Genomic DNA, 19,827 nt, shown 5'->3' on the forward strand with positions numbered 1-19,827 from the left:
GTGGCTCATGCCTGTAATCCCAGCACTTTGGGAGGCCAAGGCGGGCGGATCACAAGGTGAAGAGATGGAGACTATCCTGGCCAACATGGTGAAACCCCGTCTCTTCTGAAAATACAAAGGTTAGCTGGGCGTCCTGGCGCGTGCCTGTAGTCCCAGCTACTCGGGAGGCTGAGGCAGGAGCATCACCTGAACCCAGAAGGTGGAGGTTGCAGTGAGCTGAGATCACGCCCCTGCACTCCAGCCTGGCGACAGAGCGAGACTGTCTTAAGAAAGAAAGAAATTCCAGCCCAGTGCAGTGGCTTATGCCTGTAATCCCAGCACTTTGGGAGACCAAGGTGGGAGGATCGCTTGAGCCCAGGAGTTGAAGATCTGCCTGGGCAACATAGCAAGACCCCATGTCTAATTTAAAAAAAGAAAGCCCTATTCAGGAGGTTGTGGCAGGAGGATCACTTGAGGCTGAGAGTTTGAAAACAGCCTGGGCAATGTAGCGAGACCAGACCCATCTCTGAAAATATAAAAGTTAGCCAGGCGTGATGGCACATGCCTTTAGTCCCAGCTGCTCAGGAGATTGAGATAGGAGGATGCTTGAGCCCAGGAATTTGAGGCTGCAGTGAGCTATGATGGTACCACTGCACTCTAGCCTGGGTCACAGAGCAAGATCCCCATCTCTTAAAAAAGGAGAAGAAGAAGAAAGTCCATTGATTAAAAAAATTTGGGAGGCTGCTTTACGCCATGAGTCCTGAGAACACAGTGGTGAAAAGGTAAAGGGCCCTGCCCTGAGCTCCCCGCTTATCATCTTCCCCAGATCAGTGCTGTCAACTTCACTCTTAGGTTAAGAAGGTCATAGCATCTAGTTCTGTAGACAGTATATTGTCTCCTCCTTGAAATAGCCAAGGAAGCAAACACCAGGTGTCTCTTTTTCCCCAGGTTACTCTGATGGAAAACACTCACTGGAAAACAGTGGCTTAGTGTTTTTTCCTTTTATGGGAGTTATTTTTTTATTATTTTTTTTTTGGAGACGGAGTCTCGCTGTCGTCCAGGCTGGAGTGCAGTGGTGGGATTTCGGCTCACTGCAGGCTCCGCCCCCTAGGGTTCACGCCATTCTCCCACCTCAGCCTCTGGAGTAGCTGGGACTACAAGCGCCCGCCACCTCGCCCGGCTAATTTTTTTGTATTCTTAGTAGAGACGGGGTTTCACTATGTTAGCCAGAATGGTCTCGCTCTCCTGACCTCGTGATCCGCCTGCCTCAGCCTCCCAAAGTGCTGGGATTGCAGGCGTGAGCCACCGTGCCTGGCCGGGAGTTATTGTTTTGCTTGCTTTTTAAGTCATTGCTGGTTAACTTGGATGGAATTTGGGTTCTTTCTTTCTTCTTTTCTTTTCTTTTTTTTTTTTTTTTTTTTTGGACAGAGTCTTGCTGTGTCGCCCAGGCTGGAGTGCAGTGGGGGCGATCTCACCTCACTGCAGCCTCCACCTCCCCGGTTCAAGTGATTCTCTTGTCAGCCTCCCAAGTAACTGGGATTACAGGCGCCCACCACCACACTCAGCTATTTTTTTTTTTTTTTTTTGAGATAGGATCTTGCCCTGTTGCCCAGGCTGGAGTGCAGTGGAGTGATCTCGGCCCACTGTAACCTTTGCCTCCAGGGTTCAAGCGATTCTCCTGCCTCAGCCTCCCAAGTAGCTGGGATTACAGGTGACTGCCACTGCACCCAGCTAATTTTTGTATTTTTAGTAGAGACGGGGTTTTACCATCTTGGCCAGGCTGGTCTTGAACTCCCGACCTCGTGATCCACCTGCCTTGGACTCCCAAAGTGCTGGGATTACAGGCGTGAGCCACCACGCCCGGATGTATTTTTAGTAGAGACGGGGTTTCACCATGTTGGCCAGGCTGATCTTGAACTCCTGGCTTCAGGTGATCCGTCTGCCTCGGCCTCCCAAAGTGCTGGGATTACAGGTGTGAGCCACTGCACTTTTTAATTTTTTTAAGACATGACGTCTTACTATATTATCCAGTCTGGCCTCCAACTCCTGGGCTTAGGCAATCCTCCTTCCTCAGCCTCGCTAATAGTTGGGATTACAGGCATGAGTCAATGCGCCCAGTTTAAAAGCTTACTTAGGTAGGAATGTCTGGGACTAACAGGAGATGTATCTGTCTTCCTTAAAACAGGTTTTGTAGTGAGTCCCTCTTGCTGTGTTTCTGCTGCTTCATTGTGATCCCCTTCCTCTACCTTTTTTTTTATGACTGAGCTTTTGTACTGTCAGAGTTTAAGAGAAGGATAGCAGTTGGACTGAACATTCCAGGATGGAGACAATAAAGTTAATTTGTCTCTCATATTCAGAGGTAGAAGTGGCAGGCTTTGTCAGTGTTTCAGCAGGTAAGAAATCTTGACTAGTAGGAATAAGTCAGAATCTCAGGGACTCTTTATACCTGTTCACCCTCTCCTTGGGACCCCGCTCAGATTTCCCCACACCAGAGTGGCCTTCTCTGGCCACCTTCTAAGAGAGACCTCCCCCATCTCACCTGTTTCCCCTTCTTACGTAGTTTTATGTTTCCTTAGCAATGGATAGCAGTTGATGTATCAAAATAAAGACTTGCACCGTTCGCTTAATGCCTTCCTCGACCAACAAGCAAGTTCTGGAACAGCAAGTGCCGTGTCTTGTTTCCTGCGGACTCCCCTGAGCTGTGGTGCCTGGCACATGATTGGAGATGGGCAGGTCGTTGTTGAGTGAATGAATGAAGCCATACAAATACTAACCCCGATATTGAGGCCACTTTATTGTTAAATGTTTTATCAACAATTGAAACTTTTATCTCCTATTTTCATGTTGTTATATAATACGGCTATATATGTACTCAGACTCCAAGTAAATATTTGTGCTTACTTTACTCTGACCTAAACTGGTGCCTGGCACCAGAGTAGGCTCACAAAATGCTTTTCTCACAGTGACCACATAACAAACCTAGACGTTAGCTGAGGTTTACAGAGCACTGTGTCATTCTAAATAGCCTGAAGACATAGTTTCTATTATTCCTGTTTCCAGTTCTCTTTCTAAATCACAGATGATTTAGAATATGGGTTATAAAAACATTTCCAACTCAGGGTACTTTCTATATTTTGTAGTTTTTGCAGGAAATAAGCTAAGTTTTGGAAGCATGTCTTTTTTTCTTGCTTGGTGGGGAGATATTTTACCTTTAAAAATTGGCTCTCATTCTTTGAGGCAAAAATATGTTCATGTTTCTAGGATTTCTCTTTAAGAAACTAGTGGTCAGAGATCAGCAGAGACCACCAAAGTCGTCTGGGGTGTTTGTGCCCATGCGTTTGGCCCTTTCTAGGCTTACTTGACTCCCTGGGGAGGAGTACCTGGGAATACAGTCGGTAAGAGCTTTAAATTAGGCCAGGCTAAAAAGTTTGATTTTTTTCCGTAGGAGGAGTATTTGAAGACTTTTGAGCGGAGGAGTCGCATGTCAGAGCTGTCCTTCAGAAAGATAAATCAGGCAGTGCTGTTAAGGTGGATTGAAGTGGAAAAGAGGTGGGATAGAGACGCAGATTAGTAACGGGCCAGGCAAAGATGGTGAGCCATCAAGAGGCTGAAGCAGTGGGAGTGGAGCACAGGGGCAGGAGGGGAAAGGGATGGAACGGAGGCTTGAGTCTGTGCTGCAGGAGAGTTGGGAGGGACTGCCAGCGGGTTTGGAAAGGAAAGGGGTGCTGAGGCTTGCTTTACACTGGTGGAATCTGAAAGGATTGAGCCCTCAGAGCGCTGCAGTGCGTAGAGCTTTCTAGGAACTGGGGTACATTCAGGGAAAGGGATTAAGGAGTGGATCCTCGACTTGGGAGAAGAACCACAAAAGAACCAGTTGAGGGTTCAGAAGGGGGCATGATCGGGTGTGGCAGATGTGGAGCTGGGTTGGTGAGAGCAGGATGAGGGGCTGTTGCTGGCTCCTGAGTGTAGGGTAGGCCCATAAGTTGCACTCCACTTAGGGGCTGAGAACCTGTGTACATAGCAAGGCACACAAGACATTCACTTTTTTTTTTTTTTCCTTAAGAGACAGAGTCTCACTCTGTTGCCCAGGCTGACGTGCAGTGGCTCGCTGCTGCCTTGAACTCCTGGGTTCAACCAGTCCTCCCGTCTTAGCCTCTGGAGTAGCTAGGACTACAGGTATGCGCCACCATGCCAATTTTTTAAAAAAATACTTCGAGGCTGGGCACGGTGGCTGGAGCCTGTAATCCTAGCACTTTGGGAGACCAAGGCGGGCGGGTCACGAGGTCAGGAGATGGAGACCATCCTGGCTAACATGGTGAAAACCCGTCTCTACTAAAAATACAAAAAAAATTAGCCAGGCATGGTGGCGGGTGCCTGTAGTCCCAGCTACTTGGGAGGCTGAGAAACGAGAATGGTGTGAACCCGGGAGGCGGAGCTTGCAGTGAGCCGAGATGGCGCCACTGCACTCCAGCCTGGGCGACAGAGCAAGATGCCGTCTCAAAAAATTTTGAGAGGCAGGATCTTGCTATGTCGCCTAGGCTGGTCTGAAACTCCTGGCCTCAAGTGATCCCCCCTGGTATTACAGGCACGAGCCACCATGCCTGGCTCGTAACGTTTGGCATCTCTTTATATATTCAATCACAATATGTTGATTTTTTTTTTCCAGTAAAGTGAATGTCTCTTTATTTATTTTTTTGAGATGGAGTTTCGCTCTTGTTGCCCAGGCTGGAGTGCAATGGCGCTATCTTGGCTCACTGCAATCTCCGCCTCCTGGGTTCAAGCATTTCTCCTGCCTCAGCCTCCCAAGTAGCTGGGATTACAAGCATGTGCCACCACGCCTGGCTGATTTCATATTTTTAGTAGACATGGGGTTTCTTCGTGTTGGTCAGGCTGGTCTCAAACTCCTGACCTCAAGTGATCCGCCCACCTCAGCCTCCCAAAGTGCTGGGATTGCAGGCGTGAGCCACTGTGCCCGGCCGAATGTCTGTTTAACACTCACTCACTCTACTGCCAAAATAAAGTGAAGGCTTGTTCTCATGGCACCCTCCAAGACTGTTCGCATCTTCATGTGAAGCTGAACTTTCAGAAGAAGTTGTATGGCTCACTTTTCTGCCTTTGTTCTGTCCTCCTCTAGGTGTGAGTAGTGAGGTTTCCTCTTTGGCCAATATTTTTTTTAATTAAATTTAATTAATTAGTTAATTTTTGAGACACAGTCTTCCTTTGTTGCCCAGGCTGGAGTGCAGTGGCATGATCTCGGCTCACTACAACTTCTGCCTCCTGGGTTCAAGCGATTCTCCTGCCTCAGCCTCCTGAGTAGCTGGGATTACAGATGTGTGCCACCATGCCCTGCTAAGTTTTTTTTTTTTTTTTTGAGATGGAGTTTCGCTCTTGTTGCCTAGGCTGGAGTGCAATGGCACAATCTCGGCTCACTGCAACCTCCACCTCCCAGGTTCAAGTGATTCTCCTGCCTCATCCTCCCTAGTAGCTGGGATTACAGGCATGCACCACCACGCCTGGCTAATGTTGTATTTTTGTTTGTATTTATTTTATTTTATTTATTTTATTTTTTTTTTTGAGACGGAGTCTTGCTCTGTCGCCCAGAGACTGGAGTGCAGTGGCACGATCTCGGCTCACTGCAAGCTCCACCTCCCGGGTTCACTCCATTCTCCTGCCTCAGCCTCCCGAGTAGCTGGGACTACAGGTGCCCGCCACCACGCCTGGCTATTTTTTTGTATTTTTAGTAGAGACGGGGTTTCACCATGTTATCCAGGATAGTCTCGATCTCCTGACCTCATGATCTGCCCGCCTCGGCCTCCCAAAGTGCTGGGATTACAGGCGTGAGCCACCGTGCCTGGCCTAATTTTGTATTTTTAGTAGAGACGTGGTTTCTCCATGTTGGTCAGGATGGTTTCAAATCAAACTCCCTACCTCAGGTGATCCGTGCATCTCGGCCTCCCAGAGTGCTGAGAATTACAGGCGTGAGCCACCGCACCCAGCGCCCTGCTAATTTTTGTATTTCTAGTAGAGACGGGGTTTCACCATCTTGGTCAGGCTGGTCTCAAACTCCTGACCTTGTGATCCGCCCACTTTGGCCTCCCAAAGTGCTGGGATTACAAGTGTGAGCCACTGCGTCTGGCCGGCCAGTATTTTTTTGAGAAAAATACATGGTGCCACAAAGTTTAAGGCAGCCTTCCCTGAGGATTATAAAATCCAAACCCAACTAAAGACTAGATTGAATTAACCCCTCATCCCCACACACTAGTGGCTCAGACAAAAAGGTGTACCCAATTCTGGGTTTATTGAATATTGTCTAATATTCAATAAAAAAATTATGAGATACACAAAAAAGCGATTTCTTGTTAAGAGAGAAATAAATGGAAGCCAACTCAGAGATGACCCAGGTATTGGAACTGCCAGAGACTTCAAATGACTGTGATGGATTTGGTAAAAGATTGAGTTTGAGAAAGGTGTACAGCATGCATTATTTGTGAAAAGATCGAGAATTTCAGGAGGCAGAAACTCTAGAAAAAGTTAAATTGAAATGTTAGAGATTCTTTAAAAACATCATAGATGAATAATTTTTTCAGTGAGTTTGTCAGCAGATAGGAAAGAATCAGTGAAAATGAAGATAGGTCAATAGAAATCCAAAATGAAACAAGCAGAAAAAAATAAACCAGAACAAAAATAGCATTTAGGCTGGGTGCGGTGGCTCACACCTGTAATCCCAGCACATTGGGGAGGCCGAGGTGGGCGGATCACCTGAGGTCGGGAGTTCGAGACCAGCCTGATCAACATGAAGAAACACCATCTCTACTAAAAAAAAAAAAATTAGCGGGGTGTGATGGCGCATGCCTGGAATCCCAGCTACTCGATAGGCTGAGGCAGGAGAATTGCTTGAACCTGGGAGGCAGAGGTTGTGGTGAGCCAAGATCCCGCCATTGCACTCCAGCCTGGGCAACAAGAGAGAAACTCCATCTGAAAAAAAAAAAAAAAAAAATTAGCTGGGTGTGGTGGTGGGCGCCTGTAATCCCAGCTACTCAGGCTGAGGCAGGACAATCGCTTGAACATGGGGAGGGATTGCAGTGAGCCGAGATTGTGCCATTGTACTTCAGCCAATGTACAGAGCGAGACTCCATCTCAAACAAAAAAAAAAAGTGTTTAGTAGTTGTGAGACAATAGCAAACTGTCTAATATACAGATAATTGGAGCCCTAGGAAGAAAATGGGGCAGAAGAAATATTCAAAACTTTTTTTCTCTAAAAAAGTTTCTGTATGATAGCAACCTTCTATTGTATGCTTTAGTTTTAGTTCCTGTGCCATGAAAGGTCTGTGTCCTAAAGAAGTCAAGTGCAGTCTTGGGGAATGGGGACCTTCTGCCAGATTGCCCAGTGTCCACGTGTTTTTGGCACTGTTTCTACCTCATCGTTTGGCACCACTTTGGAAGTACTGACATCTGTCAAGGTGTCTTCTGTTAATTCCTCTGGTGTAGTGTCTAATAGCTCTTGGATTTCTCTAAGATCCACATGTTGAAGTCCTTACCCACCCCCCTACCCTTTTAAAAGCATATGCACAGTCTTTGCATGATTTCCTCGACTGGCTCTCATAAATCCTATGAGGTCAGGCGCAGCATCTGGACATCATCCTCTCCAGCAGGAATTGATTGTTTCAGGTTTCATGGCCTTCACAGCTTTTTCTGTAACAACCTTGGCATCTTCAGCGGGATAATCCTTCCAGACTTACACGATGTTCTGTCTATTGGGATTCTCTTATATAGCATTGACAATTCTTTCCGTAGAGTACTGTGTGTTATGAGCCTTAAAGGTCCTTATGACCCCCTAATCTAGAGGCTGAAGGAGAGGTGCTGTGTTTGGGGGCAAGTAGACCACTTTATTGCTATCAGTATTGAACTCACGGGGTTCTGAGTGGCCAGGGGCATTGTCCAATATCTAAAGAACTTTAAAAGGCAATCCCTTACTAGCAAAGTGTACTTCCTGACTGCAGGCAAAGAACATCGATGGAACCAATCCAGAAAAAGGGATTTTGTTGTCCCAGTCTTGTTCCACAACTAAGAGACTGGCAACTGGTGTTTATCTCATCCCCTTCAAGGTTCAGGGGTTACCAGCTTTATAGATAAGAGCAGTCCTGATCATAAACCCGGCTGCATTTGCACAAAGCAGTAGAGTTGGCCTGTCCCTGCCTGCCTTCACTGCTGGGTCTCACTTTTCTTCCTTACTAATAAGTGTCCTTTGTGGCAGTTTTTTCCAGAATAGGGCACTTTTGTCTTCGTTAAAAACCTATTCAGGAAGATTTTCTTTTCCTCAATGATTTTCTTCATGGCATCTGGGAACCCTGGTGCCTCTTGGTTGGCAGAAACTGCTCCTCCTGTTATCTTAACATTTTTTAAGCCAACCCTCTTTCTAAACTGATCAAGCCACCCTTTGCTGGCATTAAATTCTCTAGCTTTAAGTCCTTCACTTTCAGCTAGAACCAGTGGCTCATACCTATAATCCGAGCACTTTGGGAGGCCAAGGGAGGAGGATTGCTTGAGACCAGGAGTTCAAGACCAGCCTGGGTCACATAGTGAGACCCTCTCTCCATAAAGAAACAAAAAATTTAGTCACATGCAGTGTGGCACATGCCCGAATCCTTGCTACTTAGGGGGCTGAGGCAAGAGGATGGCTGTGCCCAGGAGTTCAAGGCTGCAGTGAGCTGTTCAAGGCTGTCACCCACTTGGGTGACAGTGAGACTCTTATTGATTGATTTTGAGATGGAGTCTCACTTTGTCTCCCAGCCTGGAGTGCAGTGGCATGATCTCTGCTCACTGCAACCTCCGTCTCCTGGGTTCAAGCAATTCGCCTGCCTCAGCCTCCCGAGTAGCTGAGATTACAGGTGCCAGCCACCACGCCTGGCTGATTTTTGTATTTTTAACAGAGATTGAGTTTCACCATGTTGGCCTGGCTGGTTTCGAACTCCTGAGCTTGGGTGATCCGCCTGCCTTGGCCTCCCAAACTGCTGAGATTACAGACATGAGCCACTGCGCCCAGCTAAATCTTACTCTTTCTATGTGTATTGGCATTCCTCTGTAAAGAAGAGCTTTGCTTTTCCTTTTTTTTTTTCTCTTTTATTTATATGTGATCATGTGCTTGTGTGTTCTTTTTTTAGATCCAGTAAGGTATATTCCATTACCATTGTTCGTCATGTTGACCCTCAGATTGTCCTAAATTTGGCCAGCAGACTTCCTTCAAGCTGGTGTGTTTTTGATATGTTCTTTTTAGTTTTCCTTGCTTTCAGATAGTCCGTGTTGTGCCTCCCTCCTCCAGTGTGAACCTTGCTCCCCAAATAACAACCATATCTTCGCTTATTTCGCTCTGGCATACATATCCATATTAATATTTTAAGCATTATTATTATTTTTATTTTATTTTATCATTAATTTTTTGAGACAGAGTCTCGCACTGTCACCCAGGCTGGAGTGCAGTGGCACGATCTCAGCTAACTGCAAGCTCCGCCTCCTGGGTTCATGCCATTCTCCTGCCTCAGCCTCCTGAGTAGCTGGGACTACAGGCGCCCGCCACCACATCCGGCTAATTTTTTGTATTTTTAGTAGAGATGAGGTTTCACCCTGTTAGTCAGGATGGTCTCCATCTCCTGACCTTGGGATCCGCCCGCCTCAGCCTCCCAAAGTGCTGGGATTACAGGCGTGAGCCACCATACCCGGCCTATTTTAAGCATTATTATGCCACCAATATGGCGCTTAAATTTCAGAACTCTCTTTGTCCTTAGAATATACCCCCATGTTTGTACAGTTAGAGTACTCTAAATTAACGTGATGTCTTTAGACCTTTTTTTGGTTGGTTGTGTTTTACAGGTATTGTCATCTTTTTATTGATACTGAACTCTAATTTTTGTTTGAAAGAAGGCATTTCTAGTTTGTTTTTATCCTGCTTATTAGTATAATCATATATAGTTGAAGATTATGATACAGAGTTGTCATTAAGTTCAGTATTATTTCACATTCTAGTTGTTCAGTGTGTTTTTGAATTAAAGAATTATTCGGAAGGGAGTTTACAGTAGTTTCTTACAAGCCCCTAGGCCTTTATGCAAAACTCTTGGGGCTGGATGTGTTCCAGAATTCAGACTTTTTCAGGGTTGAGAAAGATGCAGTGGTATGTATATTACATGTGCACCACACTTACAGCAAGGCTTTAATCAGATACTCCAAAGTTTGTAGTAAACATAAGACTGCTCACCCTGAATGTGAGAAAGGCTGCCTAATGCCCGTGTGTCCTATTCTGGTTTGGGGATCTCAGAATTGTAGATAACCAGTGGTGCACTTATGTGTGCTTCCTATCTTAGGATTATGTTGATAGAGAAGAAATTGTCCCCCACAAGTATACCTTTACTTGATTAGAAATATTAATGCAGCTTGTAGAGAAATTCTCTAGGTACGTCTCAAGGATTCAGTTTCTAGATTTTGAAAAATGCTGAAATAAAAGTATAAGTACTCAGATATATGTACAAAGAAGTCATATTAATATTTAATATTGCTAAATTAGCTTTATAGAGTCAGTTGATTTTATCAAGAGCCTTGAAAAAGTGCCTAATCTTTTTTTTTTTTTTTTTTTTTTTTTTTTGGAAACGGAGTCTCATTCTGCCACCAAGCCTGGAGTGCAGTGATGCAATCTTGGCTCACTGCAACCTCTCCCTCTCAGGATCAAGTGATTCTCCTGCCTCAGACTCTCGAGTAGCTGGGACTACAGGTGCATGCCACCGTGCCCAGCTAATTTTTTTATTTTTTAAATTTATTTATTTATTTTTTTTGAGATGGAGTCTCACTCTGTCACCCAGGCTGGAGTGCAGTGGCGTGATCTCAGCTCACTGCAAGTTCCGCCTCCCGAAGTCACGCCATTCTTCTGCCTCATCCTCTCGAGTAGCTGGGACTACAGGCACCCGCCACCACGCCCGGCTAATTTTTTGTATTTTTAGTAGAGACGGGGTTTCATCGAGTTAGCCGGGATGGTCTCGATCTCCTGACCTTGTGATCCGCCCGCCTCGGCCTCTCAAAGTGCTGAGATTACAGGCTTGAGCCACCGCACCCGGCCAGTAATTTTTGTATTTTTAATAGAGAGGGTTTCACCATGTTGGCCAGGCTGGTCTCGAACTCATGACCTCAGGTGATCCACCCGCCTCGGCTTCCCAAAGCACTGGGATTACAGGTGTGAGCCCAGCTCCTGATGTTCTTTAAGGGTAGCGCTACTGGTTTAGGGTTACATTATTGTGGGACCAGTAGTCCTGTCCTTAAGTGTGGGGTTCTATGAGCTGGATAGTCAGAAAAAGAGCATACATTTGGGTTATCTTGTTTTTAGCCAGAAATGGGTCCAGACAACTCTCCATGTGAGTCCAGGCTAAGGTGATTTGATAGCACTTTTAGCCCCTACTCCAATCTTGAGTCATGATTTGAGCCACAGGGCAATCTAGGCATTAAAATAGAGCAGCTGGGTGCGGTGCCGCATGCCTGCAGTCCCAGCACTGTGGAAGGCCGACCTGCAAGGATCATTTGAGCCCAGGAGTTCAAGACCAGCCTGCACAGTATGGCAAGACCCCATGTCTACAAATAATTTTTTTTTTTTAATTAGCTGGGCATGGTGGCGCACACCTGTGGTCCCAGCTACTCAGGAGGCTGAGGCAGGAGGATCACCTTAGCCCAGGAAGTCGAAGCTGCAGTGAGCCGTGATTGTGCCACCGTACTCCAGACCGGCTGACAGAGGGTGACCCTGTCTCAAAAAAATAATTAATAATGATAAAATAGAGCAGAATATGTGTAATTTTTTTTTAGTAGTATTTCTCTTCCTACCTGTCCCTTGATCTGGAAAGTACTTGAAAAGATTTATATTTAGTGGTTGAGATAATTGTGACAGTTAAAGAGTTCTCAACTGGGGTCAGTATTGCCCCTCAGGACGCCAGGTGGCTGTTACAGCTGGGGAAAGGAGCGCTACTGGCATGCTGCCAAATATCCTACTGGGGACACACACACACACACACACACCCCTGGGGACACACCCCCTGCCTAAAATGTTCATTGTGCTGAGGTTGAGACCCATGCTTTGAAGCTTGATTTGGTGGCACCTTTCAGGTGTGCTCATAGGACCTTGCCCCGGAGTGAGGCTTTGCTTCATGAAGTCTGGGGTAGTTTGCATTATTCACTGTTTACTCCTGTGTGCCCTAACTTTCACACCCAACGTTTTTTTCTGAGGTGAAATTCACATAACATAAAATTAAACCATTTTAAAGTGAATGATTCGGTGCCATTTAGTACATTTACAGTGTGTTGCAACCACCGTCTCTACCTAATTCCATGACATTTTCATCACCCCAAAAGGAAACCCTGTACTCGTTAAATAATTGTCCACTGCACACACATGTGCATGCACACGCACACACATGCAGCCCCTGGCAACCACCGCATTCTGTCTCTTTGGATTTGGGTGTTCTGGATATTTCACATAAATGGGGTTGTATATATGTGGCTTTTTGTGTATGGCATCTGTCACTTAGCATATTTGTGAGGTTTGTCTGTGTTCTAGCAGAGACAGGACCAGGACTTTTTTTTTTTTTTTTTTTGAGACGGAGTCTCGCTCTGTCGCCCAGGCTGGAGTGCAGTGGCTCAATCTCGGCTCACTGCAAGCTCCGCCTCCCGGGTTCACGCCATTCTCCTGCCTCAGCCTCCTGAGTAGCTGGGACTACAGGCGCCCGCCACCTCGCCCGGCTAATTTTTTTTTTTTTGTATTTTTAGTAGAGACGGGGTTTCAGCGTGGTCTCGATCTCCTGACCTTGTGATCCGCCCGCCTCGGCCTCCCAAAGTGCTGAGATTACAAGCGTGAGCCACCGCGCCCGGCCAGATGGAGTCTTGCTCTGTCACCCCGCCCAGGCTGGAGTGCGGGGAAGCGACCTCGGCTCACTGCAAGCTCCACCTCCCGAGTTCATGGCATTCTTCTGCCTCAGCCTCCAGAGTAGCTGCGACTACAGACGCCCACCACCATGCCCGGCTAATTTTTTGTATTTTTAGTAGAGATGGGGTTTCACTGTGTTAGCCAGTATGGTCTCAATCTGCTGACCTCATGATCCGCCAGCCTTGGCCTCCCAAAGTGCTAGGATTACAGGCATGAGCCACCACGCCCGGCAATTTTTGTACTTTTAGTAGAGACGGGGTGGCCAGGTTGGTCTTGAACTCCTGACCTCAGGTGATCCACCCACCTCACCTTCCCAAAGTGCTGGGATTACAGGCGTGAGCCACCACACTCGGCCTCCTTTATCTTTATAGCTGAATAATACTCCATTGTTTGGATAGACCACATTTTATTCATCCATTCATGCTCAGTGGATATTTGGGCTGTCTCCGCCTTCTTCTGGCTACTGAGTACTGCTGCTAAGAACATAATGTGTACGTGCATTGAGTCCCTGCTTTCAGTTCTTTTGGGAATATACCTAGGAGTAGAATTGCTGGGTTATGGGGTAATTCTGTGTTTAAGTTTTTGAGGAACTGCCAAACTGTTTTCCTTCCACACTCACTTTTACTGCCAGAAAAGTACGTGCTTGCTTGTACATAAGCAGCATAATTGCAAAACGAAACTACTTTAAGTAAATGAATTAGAATTCACAGTTCAACTGGGAGATATTTCAGTTTGTTGATTCATCTCCGGACTCCAGACTAGATGTCTGCATGTGAGTTTGCAGACTCACAAGACACTGAATTAATAGGCAGGTGGTGACCTGTGAAACCTCCACAAGTGGTCTTTTCACATAGTTTAATTTGAGGGAGTGATTACAAAAGCATCTTTAAATGTTCTGAAATCAGGCCAGGCTCAGTGGCTCGGGCCTGTAATCCCAACACTTTCGGAGGCTGAAACAGGCGGATTACGTGAGGTCAGGAGTTCGAGACCAGCCTGGCCAACGCAGTGAAACCCCATCTCTACTAATAAATAATAAAATATTAGCCGGGCATGGCGCGTGCCTGTAATCCTAGCTACTCAGGAGGCTCAGGCAGGAGAATCGCTGGAACCTGGGAGGCAGAGGTTGCAGTGAGCCAAGATCATGCCACTGCACTCCAGCCAGGGTGACAGAGTGAGAATCTGTCTCAAAAAATTAATAAATGTGGCCATGCACAGTGGCTTGTGCCTGTAATCCCAGCACTTTGGGAGGCCGAGGTGGGTGGATCATGAGGTCAGGAGATCGAGACCATACTGACCAACATGGTGAAAACCCGTCTCTACTAAAAATACAAAAGTTGGCTGGGCGTGGTGGCATGTGCCTATAATCACAGCTACTCGAGGCTGAGGCAGGAGAATCACTGGAACCAGTGAGTCGGAGGTTGCAGTGAACTGAGATCATGCCACTGCACTCCAGCCTGGTGACAGAGCGAGACTGCTGTCTCAAAAATAAAAAAAGTTCTGAAATCAGAAGAAATCTAGAATTGGACATATTTTCATTCCACCAGAAGTATGTCAAGAGGAGTCAGAAACCTCTCTTGTGATCTCTCTCACCATTCAAGCCACCTTCCTGGGCACCAGGGCCAGGCACTGGATGGGACCGTGTCAGCAGGAGAGGGACAGAGGGAGGGATTGGAAGTGTCCCAACATAGACTTGCCAGGACTCACAAAGTAGTTATTTAGTGGCTTCCTTGGTATTCAGATGAAATGCTCTCCACTGTCATGCCAAACAGGCAAAGTCTGGATTAAATTAATCTTCAGAATTTGTTGAATTGTATTAGTGTTGTGTGTGTGTGTGTGTATGTGTGTGTGTTTTGAGACAGAGTCTTGCAGTGTCGCCCAGGCTGGAGTGCAGCGGCACAATCTTGGCTCACTGCAATCTCCACCTCCCGTGTTCAAGCAATTCTCCTGCCTCAGCCTCCTGAGTAGCTGGGACTACAGGTGCCCGCCACTATGCTCGGCGAATTTTTTTGTATTTTTAGTAGAGATGAGGTTTCACCATATTGGCCAGGCTGGTCTCGAACTCTTTACCTTGTGATCCGCCCACCTTGGCCTCCCAAAGTGCTGGGATTACAGGCGGGAGCCACCGTACCTAGCTTTTTTTTTTTTTCTTTTTGAGATGGGGTCTTGCTCTGTTACCCAGGCTGGAGGGTAGTGGCGTGATCTCCGCTCACTGCAACCTCCACCTTCTGGGTTCAAGCGATTCTCCTGCCTCTGCTTCCCAAGTAGCTGGTATTACAGGTGCCTGCCATCACGCCTGGCTAATTTTTTTAATTTTTAGTAGAAACGGGTTTCGCCACGTTGACCAGACTGGTCTCGAACTCTTGACCTCAGGTGATGCGCCCGCCTCAGCCTCCCAAAGTGTTGGGATTACAGGTGTGAGCCACTGTGCCCAGCCTGTTTTGTGTTTTTGTTTTGAGACAGAGTCTTGCTCTGTCGCCTAGGCTGGAATGCAGTGGAATGATCTCGGTTCACTGCAACCTCTGCCTCTAGGGTTCAAGCAATTCTCCTGTCTAAGCCTCCCAAGTAACTGGGATTACAGGCTTGTGACACCATGCCTGGCTAATTTTTTTTTTTTTTTTGTATCTTTAGTGGAGATGGGGTTTCACCATGTTGGCCATGCTGGTCTCCAATTCCTGACCTCAGGTGATTTGCCTGCCTCAGCTTCTCAAAGTGCTGGGATTACAGGGGTTACCCACTGGGCCCGGCCTGCATTAGTTTTCAAATTGTTACTGTAATTTTTCTAGTAATAGGATTCTAACCTCTATCCCCATACTTTTCAGTTTAATTCAAGGTATTTTCCCTGGGGCATTTCTAAGGATTCTTAAAGAAATGGAGATCTGATTTCTTATTTTGTTCCCACGCTGAAAAACAAAATATGACAGTAGTGCTAAATAAAGCAATTTTGGGGGAGAAATAGTAATAGGGAAGGGTCAAATTTATGTGCTGTTGCATAAAATATAGCTACTAGCAAAATAGAATATTTTATTCACAACCTGAGTGCAATACAAATACAGCCTTTTCTGTTTGTTTCAGACAAGTTTACATGTATTGGAGACCAGACCAGAAGCCCTTCTGAATTAAGGTAATTTTGATATATTTGATCCTCATCAGTTTTAGAAAGACAATATATAAATTTCTTCAGAGTTTGTTTTTATAAATAGCTGGTGGGTTGGTTTTTTAAAGAGACAGTGTTTTGCCATGTTGCTCAGACTGGATTCTAACTCCTGGGGTCAAGGGGTTCTCTCACCTCAGCCTCCTGAGTAGGTGAGGCTATAGACATATGCCAGCATGCCTGGTCAATACCCTGGTTTTTGTTACAGTTTTTTTCTATCTCTTTTAAGCCAAAGTTGGTTTTCAAAACAATTTGATCCTCAAAAAAAGCTTCCATTTAGTGTCCCAGTGATGAGGATTTACCTTCTGAATGAGAGCGATACATTGCTAGCTTTTTTCGTTAGAAAGCAGGAGAGCCCTTTTTTCAAATCAAATCTTAGTCGAAATACCAATATATGGCTGGGCGCGGTGTCGGACGCCTGTAATCCCAGCACTTTGGGAGGTCAAGTCAGGTGGATCACGAGGTCAGGAGATCGAGACCATCCTGGCTAACACGGTGAAACCCTGTCTCTACTAAAAATACAAAAAATTAGCTGGGCGTGGTGGCAGGCGCCTGTAGTCCCAGCTACTCTGGAGGCTGAGTCAGGAGAATGACGTGAACCCAGGAGGCGGAGCTTGCAGTGAGCCGAGATTGCGCCACTGCACTCCAGCCTGTGGGACAGAGCGAGACTCTGTCTCAAAAAAAAAAAAAAAAAAAAGAAAAAAGTAAGGTGAACATGATTCAGGAAAAACAACAAAACAAAACAAAAAATCCTTTTTGTTTGTATAAAGTGGGAATAATGAAGCCATGTTCGTAGTTAGTGAGCCTAGGTGAGGGTACACAGTTTCTTTGCAACTCTTTGAAGTTTGAAATAATATTAAATTAAAAAGCAAAATTAAATTGAATAACAATTAGGGGCTGGAACAATTGGGTATTCTTTTTTTTCTTTTGAGACAGAGTCTTGCCCTGTTGCCCAGACTGAAGTGCAGTGGCGCAGTCTCAGCTCTCTGCAACCTCCCTCTCCCAGGTTCAAGCCATTCTCCTGTCTCAGCCTCCCAAGTAGCTGGGATTACAGGCGCTCACCACCATGCCCAGCTAATTTTTGTATTTTTAATAGAGACGGAGTTTCACCATGTTGGTCAGGCTGGTCTCGAACTCCTGACCTCAGGTGATCCACCCGCCTTGGCCTCCCAAAGCTGTGGGATTACAGGCGTGAGCCACCACGCCCAGTTATTCAATTGGATATTCTTATGCAAAAGGAGAACTTGACATCATGTACAGAAATTAACTCAGTCCAGGCAAGGTGGCTCACCTGTAATCCCAGCATTTTGGGAGGCCAAGGTGGGCAGATCACCAGGTCTGGAGATCGAGACCATCCTAGCCAACATGATGAAACCCTGTCTCTACTAAAATACAAAAAAAAAAAAAAATTAGCCACGTGTGGTGGCACACCCCTGTAGTCCAGCTACTCAGGAGGCTGAGGCAGGGGAATCGCTTGAACCCAGTAGGCAGAGGTTGCAGTGAGCTGAGATTGCGCCATTTTACTCCAGCCTGGCGACCGAGTGAGACTCCATGTCAAAAAGAAAAAAAAAGGCCGGGCGTGGTGGCTCACGCCTGTAGTCCCAGCACTTTGGGAGGCCAAGGCAGGCAGATCACGAGGTCAAGAGATCGAGACCGTCCTGGCTAACACGGTGAAACTCCGTCTCTACTAAAAATACAAAAAATTAGCTGGGCGTGGTGACAGGCACCTCAAGTCCCAGCTACTCGGGAGGCCGAGGCAGGAGAATGCCGTGAACCTGGGAGGCGGAGCTTGCAGTGAGCCAAGATGACGCCACTGCACTCCAGCCTGGGTGACAGAGCGAGACTTTGTCTGAAAAAAAAAAAAAAAAAAAAAAATTAACTCAATGGATCATATACCTAAATATAAAACCTAAAATTAGAAAAAATGAGATTTTGAATTAAGCAGTTTTTAGATGTGAGATCAAAGATACAATGCATAAAAGAAAACATTTATAAATTGAATTTGTTCAAAATTTAAAACTTCTGCTCCTTAGAAAACAGAGAACAAAAGACAAACCATAGTCTGGCAGAAAATACTAGCAAATGTGTTTTAGATGACTTGTATCCAGAATAGGTAAAGAACTCTCAAAACTCAATTTTGGCTGGGTACTATGGCTCACACCTGTAATCTCAGCACTTTGGGAGGAGGATTGCTTGAAGCCAGTCGTTCGATACCATCCTGGGCAATAAAGTGAGACTTGTCTCTTCAAAAAAAAAAAAAAACAAAAAAAAACAAAAAACAACTTAGCAGCTGTGCGTGGTGGCTCACACCTGTAATCCCAGCACTTTGGGAGGCCCAGGCAGGCAGATAGATCACCTGAGGTTGGGAGTTCGAGAACAACCTGGCTGACATGGCGAAACCCCATCTCTACTAAAAATACAAAAATTAGCTAGGTGTAGTGGTTTATGCCTATAATCCCAGCCACTTGAGAGACTGAGGCACGAGAATCACTTGAACCTGGGAGGTGGAGGTTGCAGTGAGTCCAGGTTGTGCAACTGCACTCCAGCCTGGGTGATAAAGCGAGACTCTGTCTCCGAAAAAAAAAAAATTTAGCCAGGCATCGTGTTGTGTGTCTGTAGCACCAGCTACTTGGGAGGCTGAGGTGGGAGGATCACTTGAGCCCGGGATGTTCAGGCTACAGTGAGTCGTGATCACACCACTGTAGTCCAGCCTGGACAACAGAGTGAGACCCTGTGTCAAAAAAAAAAAAACAAAAAGCAATATTGAGAAAACAGGTAACCCAATAAAAAAGAGGCAAGTGACTTGAACAAACACTTTACCAGAAAATGTATAGACAGCAATTAAGTACCTCAAAAGTTTAGCCATCAGCGAGATGCAGATTAAAACCACAGCCAAAGCCCCCATTTGAATGGCTGTGATACCCAACGTTGTTGGGGTGTGAGGAGCTGGGACTCTCCACATTGCTGATAGGATGTTGGGAATATGACCCAGCATAACCATTTTGAAAAGAGTTGTTTTTTTTGTTTGTTTTCTGCGTTTGTTTTTTTGAAATACGGTCTCACTCTGCCTCTTAGGCTGAAGTACAATGGTGTGATCATAGCTCACTGCATCCATGACCTCCTGGGCTCAAGTGATCTCTGGCCTCAGCTTCCTGAGTAGTTGGGACTATAGGCATGCACTACCACGCCTGGCTAATCTTTTTTTTTTTTCTTTTTTTAATTCTTGTAGAGACGGGGGTCTCAGTATGTTGCCCAGGCTGGTCTTCAATTCGTGGGCTCAAGTGATCCTCCTGCCTTGCCTCGGAAAGTGCTCAGATTATAGTCATGCGCCACTGCACCTGGCCTGGCATTTTCTTGGAATGTTCAACACACACCTGTAGTACGATCCAGCCATTCCACTCCAGGAGTCTGCCCAAGAGAAGTGAAAGCAGATGTTCTCATAAAGACTTGCACATGTAACAACATGCACAGATTTCAAAGTATCCCATCTATTTGATTAACTCCACTGTTAAAACTGGTTGCCACTGCTACCCATATTTTTTATTTCTGCAAAAGGGCCTACTTCACTGACTGGATGAAAAGTGTGGCAGGTGAGGCAGGAGGTAGTTTTCTGGCCATTACTTAAAATTTTTTCAGGGCAACAGTTTTATACCTGCTTTCATAGCAAGTCATATTTAGTAAGCATTTACTGTGTCAGTCATGGTTCTAAGGGCCTTGCATGGATTCTGATGGAATTGTCATAGCATGA

General features: G+C 46.0%; 2 protein-coding genes across 2 annotated transcripts in view; both read left to right on the plus strand.

The window, feature by feature from the left end:
• LOC134735654 (short stature homeobox protein 2-like) overlaps positions 1–16,046 on the plus strand; it is a gene marked incomplete at its 5' end in the record, with an annotated part of 53,744 nt that extends 37,698 nt beyond the window's left edge. Inside the window, one exon of the mRNA XM_063632092.1 lies at positions 16,001–16,046. Coding sequence (XP_063488162.1) covers positions 16,001–16,043 — 43 coding nt within the window. The remainder of the gene's footprint in view (positions 1–16,000) is intronic.
• A 3,267-nt stretch (positions 16,047–19,313) lies between these two features.
• GNB1 (G protein subunit beta 1) overlaps positions 19,314–19,827 on the plus strand; it is a 54,669-nt gene continuing 54,155 nt past the window's right edge. Inside the window, exon 1 of the mRNA XM_055261831.2 lies at positions 19,314–19,669. The gene's annotated coding sequence lies outside the window, so the exon portion shown is untranslated. The remainder of the gene's footprint in view (positions 19,670–19,827) is intronic.

Source organism: Symphalangus syndactylus, chromosome 22 (assembly GCF_028878055.3).
Source record: "Symphalangus syndactylus isolate Jambi chromosome 22, NHGRI_mSymSyn1-v2.1_pri, whole genome shotgun sequence".
NCBI classification, from domain to species: domain Eukaryota; kingdom Metazoa; phylum Chordata; class Mammalia; order Primates; family Hylobatidae; genus Symphalangus; species Symphalangus syndactylus.